Below are 14454 nucleotides of genomic sequence, written 5' to 3' on the forward strand. Positions count from 1 at the left end.
AAAAGCTAGTACCTCTCTATCCCCATTACATTTTATTTATTCTGCATCTATACATATACACAGACAAATATATTTTATGTATGTGTGTACATACATATATATATATATATTTCCCCCTATAAAGTGGAATTTCTTTGAGGGCAGGAATTGTTTCCCTTCTGTCTTTGTATCATCATGACCTAGAATAGTCCTTGGAATATTTTTTTTAAAATAGATCCTAGGTTTTCATTTCTCTAGGGACTTCCTGGGTAAAGAGCTCCTTTTTCCAATGCATATTAGCACCTTTTCTTCAACCTAAAGAGTCTTAAGGGCAGCTAGGTGGTTCAGTGGATTGAGCATCAGGCCTGAAGGAAGACAGGAGGTCCTGGTTCAAATCTGGCCTCAGATACGTCCTAGATATGTGACCCTGGGCAAGTCACTTAGTCCCCACTGCCTAGCCCTTACCATTTTTCTGTCCTAAGACAGAAGGTAGGAGTTTAAAAAAGAGTGGAATATAACTAGAATGTACCAGAAATCTATGACTGTGAATGAGGCATTCGCTGTCACACCTGCCATACTCTACAATCCCTTTATCTTCCTCTCAACTCTCTTTATTTTCCACTTTTCTTCTTAACTTGTGTCTCTTTCCTTAACCCCTCCAAAGACAAATCATTTACTTAGCCCAGAGTCACCTATATGACTATCTGCAATCTTCTTACTCGTTTCCCTTTGCCCCATCACCTTTGTCTGCTATGGTTTTCAAGAAGAAAAGAACTGTGTGAGATAACCTTCCCATCCTCACTTGCTGGCCCTTCTCTCAGAACAGGTGAGAGGCTCTGTCTGAGGCTAGAGCTGTCCCTCTCTCAGAAGATGGGGTTGACCTTCTGGCTGGCATTGCTTTGCGTGTGAGAGTGGAGAAAGGAGGATGAGGAATAAGTTGGGTGGTGGAAAGCTCCTGCTGCCCCTAAGGTAGGTAGGTAGCAGGAAATAAGATACAGGAGCCAGAGTGTAAGCAGCACTAATGTCCTGACGATTCAAGGGAGAGACTGAGCTGAGAGCACAATCCCTATCTGGACCAGTGCCTAGGTCAGAGCCCGCCTGCTGACCTGGCCATTTCAATCAGGAGTCCATCTCCAACTTGTGACTGTGGTTTCCAGTTTCAAGAATCAATAAAATAGACCCAAACACATTATTGCCTGTACTTCAAGTTCCATCTTTTTTTTTTAGTAAAAGGCCAGTTTCTTCATTAATATCATCTGAAATCATTCCTTGAGGACCCAGTGTCTAGAACAGCAAGATGAAGGGGCTACAGAAGGACCAGAGAGGCAGGCAATGAAGAAGCATTTATTGATGGCGATGACTGTATTCAATAGTCATTCATCAGGACTTTAGGAAGCTCTGTTTATGCACTCCATTAAAGACTATGCTGAATTTATTTGCATATTCATCTCCAGTTCATATTTTCTCTTGCCTCATTTTTTTTGATGAGGAAACATTCATTTTTTCCCCCCTTTTACATAAATACCCTTGAGAGTCTGGTGGAGCGAGTTTGAACAGGCCCCTTGGCCCCCAAATTTCCAGGTACTGGTGGGTGAGCTGGGGTTGATAGAAATGGGACCCCAAGAGCCATGGGAAGCTCCAGTAATGGGGTTCCCTAGGATTTACAGGCTCCTAGGACATTTTGCCTCTCGAAAGACTCACTTTCCTTATTTGTAACAATAAGGTCATTCTAGTTTAAAATTTAAAGTATTTTTTAATTAAAGTGGTAAAGCAATAAGTAAAATTTAAGTAAAGATGATGTCAGCGAGGGGGACAAGAGTCTGTGCCTGAAGGTGTAGGGCCTGGACCTCGTACTACTCTGTACACTGGGGATTCTTTGTGGTTATCTCTGTGGCCAGCAGCCCAAGGTGGTTGGACATTCTATAGCTTAGATTTATGCCTTCTTGATGCTTTTTGCTTGAAAACCACCACTCTGGATTTGATGGATAGAATAATTCTTGCATTGTTTTTTAAGAAGAGTTCTCTACCAGTAAATAAGATTTAGGTTAAAAGCATCAGCCAAAAGTTTGGTCTGAAATCTCCAGTGTATATGAAGGAAGGGTGCAGCTAGATGGCTTAGTAGATAGAGAGCCAAGCCTGGAGATGGGAGGTCCTGGGTTCAAATTTGACCTCTAACACTTCCCTGGGCAAGTCACTTAACTCCAATTGCCTACTCCTTTCTGCTTTTCTGCCTTGGAATGATACTTAACACAGATTTGAAGACAGAAGTTAAGAGTCTAAAAAATGCATATGAAGGGGACAGACAAGTTGCCCAAGTTCATTCATTTAGCACTTTTGTCTTTTGGACTATTTTGCAAATTCAGGTCTTCTAACTTCTAGGTCAGTATTATAATATATATCTGAAAGCATCTTTTTATCAAGGGCTTGACCTTTGGAGGAGATTGTAGAGCTGTGGTAGGCAATCATTAAGCTAAGGGATTTTGAAAAGCGATTTTCAGCAATCATCTTGTTACCTTTACTTAACCTATCTTAGTTGGATGACTAACTCTACTTTTTTGAACATCTTTAGCAAAATCTTCCCTTTGAAGACTTGATTCCAACAATCTCCAGCATAAAGATATTCTTCTAATCTAAACCATTCATAGAACAACTGAAGCCAATTTCCCTTTGTTCTATTCTCTTAGAAATGGAAAACAGCTGGTCCTTAGCCTCATCTACATAATGAACAACCTCTCACATACTTGAAGACCATTATGCACTTGTCCCTTCACCTTCTTTTCTCTAGCTATAATCTCCTTTACATATGTATGCATGTGAATAAGTAATTTCTCTGAACTTTTCCTTAAAAACTTTATTTTCCATCATTTTAATTATTTTTGCAGCCCAGTACATACCAAACTCTGCATTTACAGTCTAGAAGCATTTAGGGCATCTTGCCCAACCCTAAGTATAATTTCTCCATATCTTCTTCCTGCTTTATTTTACCTAATGTATCCCAGGAGTTGGTACCATCTATGGGACTATCTGCAAAACTCAGAATCTATGCTAATGAGTGGAGTTGAAACTTTCTAATCAAAGTGAAGAACTTGGATATCCTTTGCAATCAGGAGGGAAATAAAGATTTATTATTATTATTTTCTTTTTAGAGTAAAGAAGTCCTATAACTACAAAAATGTAACTAATTAGGTAATTGGGTAATTAAGGGGAACAAAACATGGCAAGAATACCTTAAAGCTCTGTTTGCCTGATCCATTTGTTGACCCTTTATTTTTGTACAGTGCAAGAGGTAAGGCTGGGATTTCAGAGGTCTGGGTTTCCAGGTCTGCCCTATATTATGGTAGAATGGCGTGAATTGGGTTCACTCACTATATTTTTCACTTCTCTCTAATTCATTCACTCATCTATACCATAGCACTCATATTAAGATAAATAAGGCCTTTGTTTTAATGAGTAACTTTCTTTCCCAGAAGTTTCCAATGGTTCTAAATGAAGCCCTCAAAAATTTCCAACAAAAATTCAGAAGCACTTAATTCAAGGAGACAATGACTAGAAAATCAATTTCACTGAACCAAAACCATTCTTTAAAAAAGTCATGTTTGAGGTTACCAGGCTCAGATCTGGCTGGGTTCACTTTCTCTCTACTTGAGAAACATCCTCTATCATGAGAAAATTATCACTTTTTTATTTGTCTAGTACTCTTAAACTGAATTATATATATATTTCTATATATGTATACTTGTACATATATGTGTATCTCACCTATAAGAATCTGTTCCTAGTTCTTCTAGATGTTAATGATTTTCCTATGAGATGATCTCCAATTTTTCCTCTCTCTCTCTCTCTCTCTCTCTCTCTCTCTCTCTCTCTCTCTCTCNCTCTCTTTCTCTCTCTCTCTCTCTCTCTCTCTCTCTCTCTCTCTCTCTCTCTCTCTCTCATACATATATATATATATTTGTTTTGTTTTGTTTTGTTTTGTTTGTATGTTATCTCCTCTTCATTACATTATGAGTTCTTTTAGGGAAGGGCCCATTTTTGTCTTTCTTTGTATTCTCAGTGTTAAGCTCAGTGCCTGGCACTTAGTAGGTGTTTAATAAATGTTTGCTGACTATATGGAACCAATAGTGAATGGTTAAAAATTATTATAATAATAACCCTAAATTTGAAAAGACCCAAAAGGTTAGTCTTGCTCTGCAATTTTCTAATTAAGATCCATTAGGTGTTTGGCAGTGAGCAAAGATCAGTGCTGGAAATACATTTCGAGAGCTTTCCTGACTCCTAGCAGTTGTCTTCCCCTCCTTCGCCAGTCCTGGAGATGGAGGGTTCAGATTTCCCTGGGCTGCTGAGCGATCCATCTTCCCCTGCTGTAAGACAATACTTTCGTATCCACTTATCAATGTCAGGCCACACTTTAGTATCAAAGAAAGCCCGAATGGAATGATCAGATTTACTGACTTTATAGAAAAGGTTTGCTTTTCACTATGGTTAGATAAGTGCCCTGATACAAGGGGGATTTTTTTTTTAAATGTCACCATGAATCAGTCTTTTGTATATATGTGTCTGCAGAAATACCATAGGCTATGCTAAACTCATTTTCCTCACTATTAGGCTTAAGAGGAAACAGCTGCTTACTCTGAAAAATGTTTGCTTTCCCAATATTTTTAAAACTTTTATCAAAATTCATTTGTGTTCTGGGAGAAAACCTTCACACATCACTGGTGTGCATCGTCCATTGAGGTATCGCATCGGGGACAAAGGCAGAAGGCCCTGGGATTGCCAATTCCACCTAGTGAGGACAGGAGGGGGGCTGACGAGGTAGAGGCAAATTATACTGTAGATTAACTCCTGCCGATATCTGCATACACGAGGCACATAGGAGACACACACCAGTGTGTCTGAATTGACGGATAAATTAGGGTTGTCTCATTCACTTAACAGCTTACTTGTTCCTGTAGAACTTTCAATAATGCTTGTGTGTGACTCTGTTCTTCTTTTGCTTGTTCCAGCTCAGATTTTTTGTTTTTCAGCTCCTCTTGGATGGTCAATAATTGCTGTGAATAGAAAGGACATTTATGATTAGGGAGTCCCGAGGCCAAAGGTTTTTCAAATAGTCACCAAAGCCACTCCGTCGTTAGAGAACGATTCTCTATTTTCTGTGTGTTTCCCCCTCCACTGCACAGCTCTAGCAGGGCTGCATTTCTTAATACATGGCTAAGTTATTTGTTATATTAAAGCACCAAACTCCGGGGTAGTATATCTTCCATGGAAGAACTGTCATATTCTTTTGAACAAATTCTTATTTGGAGAAACACACTCTATGGTTTTAAAAGACCAAGGCAGATGCCGGTGGTCATAAATAATTTTAAAAGCAAAGACCTTTAATATAATTAGTCATCGGCCTAAAAGACATTCCATTCTCTGTAAAATTATATTCTGTGAAGCCACCGTACCAAGTTGCCGGGGATGGTAAAGATCCTTCTTCCTACTCTGTTCTGACGGGGATGTCTTATATTAGATCAGCAGGACTGAAATCCAACAGCAATCAATAGATCAGCCAAGAAAACTGCTGATACAAGCCATCAAAGCACTGAGTTTTGACCTATACTGCTATTTTTAAGCAGGAACACTTCAAGTATTTCTGGGACTGAGGATGTTTGTAAACTCTGGGCTTCTCTTCGCTCTGCAAACTGTTACTCATGTACAGGCAGGCTAACCACAGCTGTCTGAAACTGAGGAGTGCCCAACTTGGCTTCATTTGGAATCATACAACTGGAGAGATAAAAGGACCTCAGAGGCCATTTAGTCCAACATTTTCAATTTTAAAGATAAGGAAACTGAGATCTAAGGAGGTTAAGAGACTTGCCCAAGGTGTCCCAGGTAATATTAAGTGCAAAGGTAATATCTGAACCCAAGTTCTCTAGCTCCAGAGCTGTATCACATATCATGTACATGTCCCACTGTATCATGCTGACTCCCACTTGGAATAAAGTTATATATTAATATAATTATAAGCGAGGAAAAAACAAAGTATCTTCATGAGCTTTAAAATAAAGTCCCTTGAAAAACAACTATTTCTTTTCAGAAACAAAGGTTGAGTGGGTTGAAAAGAAAAAATTCTATTTCCTTTCCTATTACTCATCATCAACCCCACATTAATAACACAAAAACATTCAGGCATTCACACCACGGAGTTAGCTGTCTCAGTCATCAAGGAGGCTTCCTTAGTTCCTCATCAAATCTGGCTACAGTCATGTGGGAAAGCCTGAGGTGGCAAGGCTTGAATGATCAATGATTGTAGACACTGAATTCTTGATGTTCAAAACAAGCAATTGGAGGAATTCAGAAACTTTCAAAAATTTATCAGGTCAGAAAAAAGAAAGCACCATAGGAAATGCCAAGTTTTGTCACTTATATTTGGCTTTCTGAACACCCAATTTTTAAAAAAAAATTGTTTTGGTGATATTTTATTCTTTCCCAATTACGTGTAAAAACATTTTTTTAATTTTAATTTTGAATATTTTCCCAGTTACATGTTTCATGTTCCTTCTCTCTCCCCCGAGCCCCCAATCCCCCTTTAGCTGATGCAAAATTCCACTTGGTTTTACATATATCATTGACCAAGACTCAATTCCATATTATTGATAGTTGGACGAGAGTTATTGTTGTGTCTACATCCCCAATAATATTCCCATCGGGCCATGTGTTCAAGCAATTGTTTTCCTTCTATGTTTCTCCTCCCACAGTTCTTCCTCTGAATGTGGCTAGTTTTCTTTCTAAGTCCCTCAGCCTTGCTCTGGATCCTTGCATTCCTGCTAGTATAAAAGTCTGTTATGTTCGATTTTACCACAGTGTATTAGTCTCTGTGTACAATGTTCTCCTGGATCTACTCCTTTCACTCTGCATCAGTTCCTGGAAGTTGTTCCAGTTCACATGGAATTCCTCCAGTTCATTACTCCTTTGGCACAATAATATTCCATCACCAACAGATACCTCAATTTGTTCAGCCATTCCCCAATCGAAGGACATTCCCTCATTTTCCAATTTTTTTTTGCCACCACAAAGGGCGTGGCTATAAATATTTTTGTACAAGTCTTTTTCCTTATTATCTCTTTGGGGTATAAACCAAGCAGTGCTATGGCTGGATCAAAAGGCATATAGTCTTTTAAAGCCCTTTGGACATAGTTCCAAATTGCCTCCAGAATGGTTGGATTAGTTTACAACTCCACCAGCAATGCATCAGTGTCCCAATTTTGCCACATCCCCTCCAATATTCAACACTTTCCTTTGCTGTCATATTAGCTAATCTGCTAGGTATGAGGTGAAACCTCAGAGTTGTTTTGATTTGCATTTCTCTAATTATAAGAGATTTAAAACACTTTTTCATGTGTTTGTTGATAGTTTTGATTTCTTTATTTGAAAATTGCCTATTCATGTCCCTTGCCCATTTATCAACTGGGGAATAGCTTGATTTTTTTATACAATTGATTTAGCTCCCAAGTCTATTCCACTGATCCTCCCTTCTGTCTCTTCACCAGTACTATATTATTTGGATGACTACTGCTTTATAGTACAGTTTAAGATCTGGTACTGCTAGGCCCCCATCCTTCACATTTTTTTCATTATTTCCCTCAATATTCTTGGTCTTTTGTTCTTCCAAATGAACTTTGTTATAGTTTTTTCTAATTCAGTAAAAAATTTTTTTGGTAGTTGGATAGGTATAGCACTAAATAAGTAAATTAATTTAGGTAGAATGGTCATTTTTATTATGTTAGCTCATCCTACCCATGAGCAATCAATGTTTTTCCAATTGTTTAGATCTAGTTTTAATTGCGTGGAAAAGGTTTGATAGTTGCGTTCATATAATTCCTGTGTTTGTCTTGGCAGATAGATTCCTAATTATTTTATATTGTCTAGGGTGATTTTAAATGGAATTTCTCTCTTTAACTCTTGCTGCTGTGATATGTTGGAAATATATAGAAATGCTGATGATTTATGTGCATTTATTTTGTATCCTGCCACTTTGCTAAAGTTGTTGATTATTTCCACTAACTTTTTAGTTGATTCTCTAGGATTTTCTAATTAGACCATCATATCATCTGCAAAGAGTGATAGCTCAGTCTCCTCATTGTCTATTTTAATACCTTCAATTTCTTTTTCTTCTCTAATTGCTACTGCTAATGTTTCTAGTATAATGTTAAATAACAGAGATGACAATGGGCATCCTTGTTTTACTCCTGATCTTATTGGGAAGGCTTCTAATTTATCCCCATTGCAGATGATGTTTGTTGATGGTTTTAGATATATACCGTTTATTATTTTTAGGAAAGGCCCTTCTATTCCTATACTTTCTAGTGTTTTCAGTAGGAATGGGTGTGGTATTTTGTCAAAGGCTTTTTCAGCACCTATTGAGATAATCATGTGATTTTTGTTGATTTGCTTGTTGGATATGGTCAATTATATGAATGGTTTTCCTAATATTGAACTATCCTTGAATTCCTGGTATAAATCCCACCTGATCATAATGAATAACCCTTGTGATCACTTGTTGGAGTCTTTTTGCTAGTATTGTTTAAGATTTTTGCATCTATGTTCACTAAGGAGATTCGTCTGTAGTTTTCTTTCTCTGTTTTTGTTCTACCTGGCTTTAGGATCAGTCCCATATTTGTGTCATAAAAGGAGTTTGGTAGAACTCCTTCTTTGCTTATTATGTCAAATAATTTGTATAGTATTAGGATTAGTTGTTCTTTGAAGGTTTAATAGAATTCACTTGTGAATCCATCTGATCCTGGGGATTTAAAAACAATTTTTGGCATTTTTTCTAACATTTTGAGTTCCAAATTCTCTCCCTCTCTTCTCCTTCCTTACCTCTTTGCTGCGACTTTAAGAAATTTGATATTATTTGTGTGCTGTGACACAAAACACATTTCCATTTTCATCACATTGTAGAAGCCACATTTTTTAATATTAGAAAGATAGTTTAATATTATTTAGTCTGATCCATGTTGCTTCAGTTCATTTGCCTACCGAAAAATGAAGCAAAGCTAATTAAATATGCACCCACATAATTTCTCTTAAAAGGTTCAAAATTTTAGAAGTGGAAAGCATCTTAGAAATTATCTAGTCCAATTCACTTGAGAGATGAGAAATTTGGTGTCTTCTCCTGGTAAGTTTTCTTTTTCTTTTCAAATAATTTTTTATTTTTCCTTTTATTACATGTAAAAACAATTTTAACATTTATTTTTTAAAGTTTTGAGTTCCAAATTCCAAATTCTTCCCCTAGAACTTCTTCTTCACACATCTTTAAAAAAATGGGAAAAATAACATGAAACAGAATATGCTTCAATTTGCATCCAGATTGTATCAGTTCTTTCTCTGCAGGTGAATAGCATTTTTCATCATGAACAACCAGTTTGGTACTGGTTAGATATTTAGGGTCTTGTATTTTTCCCCCCAGTAAGAACAATTTTGTTTGTTTTTGTGTAAGAGGCTTCAAGAATTTTTCACCCCAGTTTTTTTGTTTTACCACCCACCATATCATAACCACAGATTTGTTGACATCCCCATTAGCTCATGTGATTTGTTCATATAACATCCAACTAAAGTACAGAATTCAGAAAGTTTATACAGTACTTTGACATTGAGACAAGAGCCTACAAATGATGAATATAGCCAACCAATAGAGCAAGATACTTTTCCTTTCCTCTGTTTCTTCATGCTTCCCAGAACCAATTTGAGGGAGTTTGAATACTCGGCTTAGCAAATACAAGGTAAGTTTTCAGTTCATTGGATCCTTATAAAAACAGGGTTCAAATCGCTGTCAAAAAAATTAACTAAATGAAGGGTGAGAAATTGTGTGTTCAAGCTGGGTATCCTTGAATCCAATGTGTAATTCACAATAGTACCAAACAATGAGAATGAAGTACCATGAAAGCTTATGAAGAAAGGGAGTTTCTTACATGGTAATCTTATTCACAGTGCATAGCACAAGGTCAGACACAAAACAGGCTCTCAAAAATACTTATTGATTGACTGAATTCATAAAAATTTGATGGCCTGATTAATGTCTAGATTATTATTTTTTTAAATCCCTCTGTCCTTGTTAATGTACAAATACAAGGAGGATCAGTGATTGAATACAGTGGGAATCTGTGATTGCCTTTGCTGCGCCTGGATCTTATCTCCAAGTTCAGTGGGCAAATGACCTGGCTGGGAAGCTCATTTGTGATGACAAGAGATTTAAGAAGGGGCTCATTCACATGGACTGCCTGGGCCGGTACCCACGAGTACTACCCAAGCCATTGCTCATTATTCCCTCGCTATCCAGGTTTACAAAAAAACTCCTTGAAACCATACTGTGCTTTGGGTAAGGTGAACGTCTTGACCATTTTATAGATCAGAATGCAGACCGAGGGCCAACTGAACCCAACCTGCCTTGGGTCTGACTTTTACATCATGTTTAATATCCTTTATCCAGGCTTATTAATTCAATTATGTCACTGCCTGGACTGTGGCTAAAGAATGAATGGGATGACCTCAGTGTGGTTACAATGATGTCAGTATATTTATGTGTAATATATAATAAATATATGACATATATTGATGTAGCTATATTTATGTTTGGTCCCCTAAAATGGTAGAAATGACGAAATCTCTTTGCAGGTCAAATGAATTAAGGGACCCTCGGGAACCGTGGAGTGAATACCACCTCCAGAGGCTTCGTATGTTAGGATTACACACAGCTGGGCATAAATCTTGGGTTTTCCTATTACTCTGAGGGGACTGACCCAAAGTCCCGAAAGGAAAGCAAAAACACTACCCGGGAGGCACATCATTTGGTGACTATAATTTCTGTAAAATGAGTAGATGGAAAGGAAGATAGCTCTTCCATCTAAGCTCTTTTTGATTCACTTGGGATAAAATGAAGAAGTTGTTATTGTCTTTTTTTTTAAAGCTAGAAGAAAGTACTGTATTTGTGAGCAAGGTCATGAAAATCCATTCAGTTAAGTTAGTGTTTTGTCATCTCTTTCCTGTTCCCCACCCACAAAAGAAGCAATACTATTAATGATTAAAAAACCATCTACCATCTGGAATGTCTCTGTATTCAAACCCATTAATGGCTGCTAATTTATTTGTGTAGCAAAAGCTCATGAATTTAGTATTTGTGTATTCCAAAAAGGGTCTGAGTCAAGGAGCTGCAATTTTCCAGTGGGAAACTCAAAACCCTGTGAATGGAAAGTCACTGCCTTTGGTTCCTGGCCCCCTTGCATTTGAAATACATGAAGCCTTCCAGTGTGTGGGGATCTTTTTTTTTCTTTCTTTTTTTTTTTTTAGGGGAGGTGGGGTTGAGTTGTCAGATACTAAAGTGCTTCGAATGACAAAGGTTCATGGGCAGTGAGAGCAATGAGAGCTCATTTCGGTTGACTGCCTTGCTATATTGGCTGACTGCAGTGTGGTTTCAATTTAACATTTGAGAATACAGCCTTAAACAGATGCCGCATTACATTTTGGGTGGTTTCAAATGAGTGGGTACCAATTAGATAATTATCCATATGTCAATCAAGATATAAACGCTCTGGTGGTCAATAAACAGGTAAATAAAATAGCAGACCTGACACATCGTGATTTTTCCAGGCCATAGACTTAATGGGAGCATTCTGTAATGCTCTTTGGGGAGACAGAGTCAGATGGGTAATGGGCCTTTCTCTTTTATGAATGCAAAATACACGGCATGTGCTGTTTGAAAACCTAGTGTAATATGGCTGTTGGTTTTATTTTCCAGTTTTTCCATATGGGAAAAGTATAGACACACACACAGAGGTGAGGTGACCTAACCCTGGCCACCCTCCCAGGCAGGGACCTTCCACCTCCACCCTCCAAGTTTCCTGCTTCTCCTTTTAGTCAGTGCCCTAGCAGACAAACTGTACTGTCAATCTGAAATGGAAATCAGGGCATGCCAAGCTCAAGGTCCTTGGAGCAGCAGCATCTACCTGGGTATTCATCATTTTCAAAGACTACCCAGGCTGCTTGAAGCACACTTTTCACGTAGATGTTGTGAGCCGTGTGGGCGATTTCACTTTCCTGCGAGAACGTCAACCCCTTCATTTTCTTTTTTTCCTTTAATTTCATATTTTCATTCTAAACACTGGGTTACCAGGGTGAAGCTTTTATCTATCCAACAGATTAAAGAGGGTTACATTTCATGAAGGTCAGAACCAGCAGTGCAAATTCTTACTGTTTGAAATATGTCAGCTCTATTTCCTCACAAGGAATCAGGGAGGCTACCCCCAGCTCAGGTGCCCTGGGAGGATCTGGGGAGAGGGGATTGCCTTTTTTCTCCTCTCCTCCTTCACGTGAGTATCTACTGCATACATAGCTTTGGGCAAGCTGAAGGGGTCTTAGGGAGGACCCTTTCTCTTAAGAAGCTTAAAATCTCGTTGAAGATATTGTCATTAATAAACTCTTCATGGAGTCTATGATACTGTAGTTACTGTTATTTCTCCAAAGCTCTCAAAGACATCTAAGAGCTATACGAAATCATTGCAATTTCCTGAGGTTTAATTCTGGGGAACAACATGTCCTTGTTAGAATTGGCTTAAAAAAATCTATTACATGAAATAACAATGGGATATTATATATATGCATGTATATATATATGTAAAATATGTGTTTATATAAAATATCCCATTGTTGTATAGACACACACACACATCTATGCACACAACTAAATCTAGAGGCAACTAATTGGTATAGTGGATGTAGAGCTGGCATGGAGTCAGAAAGTTATTGTTTTAGTCAGTTTTTTAGTCATGTCTGATATGTTGTGACCCTTTTTAAGGGGTTTTCTTGGCAAAGATATTAAAATAGTTTGCCATTTCCTTTTCCAGCTCATTTTACAAGCGAGGAAACTGAGGCAAAAAGGGTTAAATGACTTCTACAGAATTACATAGCTAGTAACTGTGTAACTGCTTTGAATGCATGTCTTTCTGACTCCAAGCCCAGGGCTCTATCCCTTCATCACAGCTATTCAAAGGTATGTTCGAAGCCAGCCTCAGCCTCTTAACTAGCTATGTGACCTTGGACAAATCACTCGACCTGTTTGCTTCAGTTTCCTCAGATGGGAATAATAATAACATCTATCTCATAGGGTTGTTGTGACAACTAAATGAGATATCTATAGTGTTCAGCACAATGATTAGCCTATGGTGGGGCTTAATAAATACTTATTCTTTTCCTGAGTATGTTTTATCCTAAGCTGTTTCAGTCACTCAACAAGCATTTATGAAGTATCTCTTATCATTCAGGCATTTTGGTAGGCAATGAGATACAAACATAAAAAAGAGAAATTCCCGCCCTGAAAGAGCTTATATTCTATTGGAAATAAGAAAATAAGATCACACATGAGCAAATATAAAAGAAGCACAAAGCAAATGCAAAATGATAGGGGGTTAAGGAATGGCTCTAATAATTTTGGGAATCAAGAACGGGTTCATGAGGGGCAAGAACAAAGTCCAGACTTCAAATCATATTATAAAGGAGGAATCATCAAAACCATTCAATGTCAGAAAAAAACAAAGTAGATCATTGGAACAGATGAGACAAGGGAGAATCAGAAATAATGAATTCAACAACCCCATTTTTGGTAAATCTGAAAATATAAATGACCTAGGAAAGAACTCCTTATCTGATAAGATGTGCTGGAAAAAGTAGAAAGTAATCCAACAGATTAGGCTTAGATGAACACATTATACAATGTTTTATAGTAGATTCAAAATCATAATGTGATCTGGAAATTAGAAGAGAAGCAAGTCATATAAGTTTCACAGCTTTGGGTGAGAGATGAATCCTGTACCAAATGGGGGACAGAGATCATACTAAAAGATAAAATAGATAGTTTTGATTACTTGAAATTGAAACGCTTTTGTAAGATAAAATGAACACTTCTAGAATAACAAAAGAAGTAGTAAAATAGGAAAAAGAAAATAAAGTTTTACATGGAGTATCTCTAAGAAGGGACTGATAAGCAAGACAACTGACAAAAAGATATACAACCAAAAGTTGTTCTCTAATAGAGGAGTAACCAAAGACTATGAACAAATAGTTCTCAAAAGAAGAACTGCAAACTATTATACAACCAGGTGGGAGATGTTCCAAATCACTAATAATAAGAGCAACACAAATGGAAGCAACCCTGAGGTCTAACATCACCCCCTGCAAACAGGCAAAGATGACAAAAGACAAGAATAGTCAATATTGGAGGGGTTATGGAAAGATAGGAATATTAATGCATTGTTGGTGGAGCTGTGAATTAGTACAATTGTTCTACATGGCAATTTAAAGTTTTACACTGAAAATGGCTACACCCTTTAACCTGAAGATTCCACTATTAGGCACATAGCCTAAGTCAGTCAAAAAAGAAAGGCTACATATATGCCCAAATATTTAATGTATTACTTTTTGTGTAGCAAAGCGACAGAAAAA

The 14454-nt window shown here is 37.5% G+C and overlaps 1 protein-coding gene across 1 annotated transcript in view; it reads right to left on the reverse strand.

Annotated features, from left to right (window-relative positions):
- ENOX1 (ecto-NOX disulfide-thiol exchanger 1) overlaps positions 1–14454 on the reverse strand; it is a 388236-nt gene that overhangs the window by 171334 nt on the left and 202448 nt on the right. The window contains exon 10 of the mRNA XM_044669387.1: positions 4920–5027. Within this exon, the coding sequence (XP_044525322.1) occupies positions 4920–5027 (108 nt within the window). The remainder of the gene's footprint in view (positions 1–4919; positions 5028–14454) is intronic.

The sequence above is a fragment of the Gracilinanus agilis genome, chromosome 3, assembly GCF_016433145.1.
Source record: "Gracilinanus agilis isolate LMUSP501 chromosome 3, AgileGrace, whole genome shotgun sequence".
Lineage (NCBI taxonomy): Eukaryota > Metazoa > Chordata > Mammalia > Didelphimorphia > Didelphidae > Gracilinanus > Gracilinanus agilis.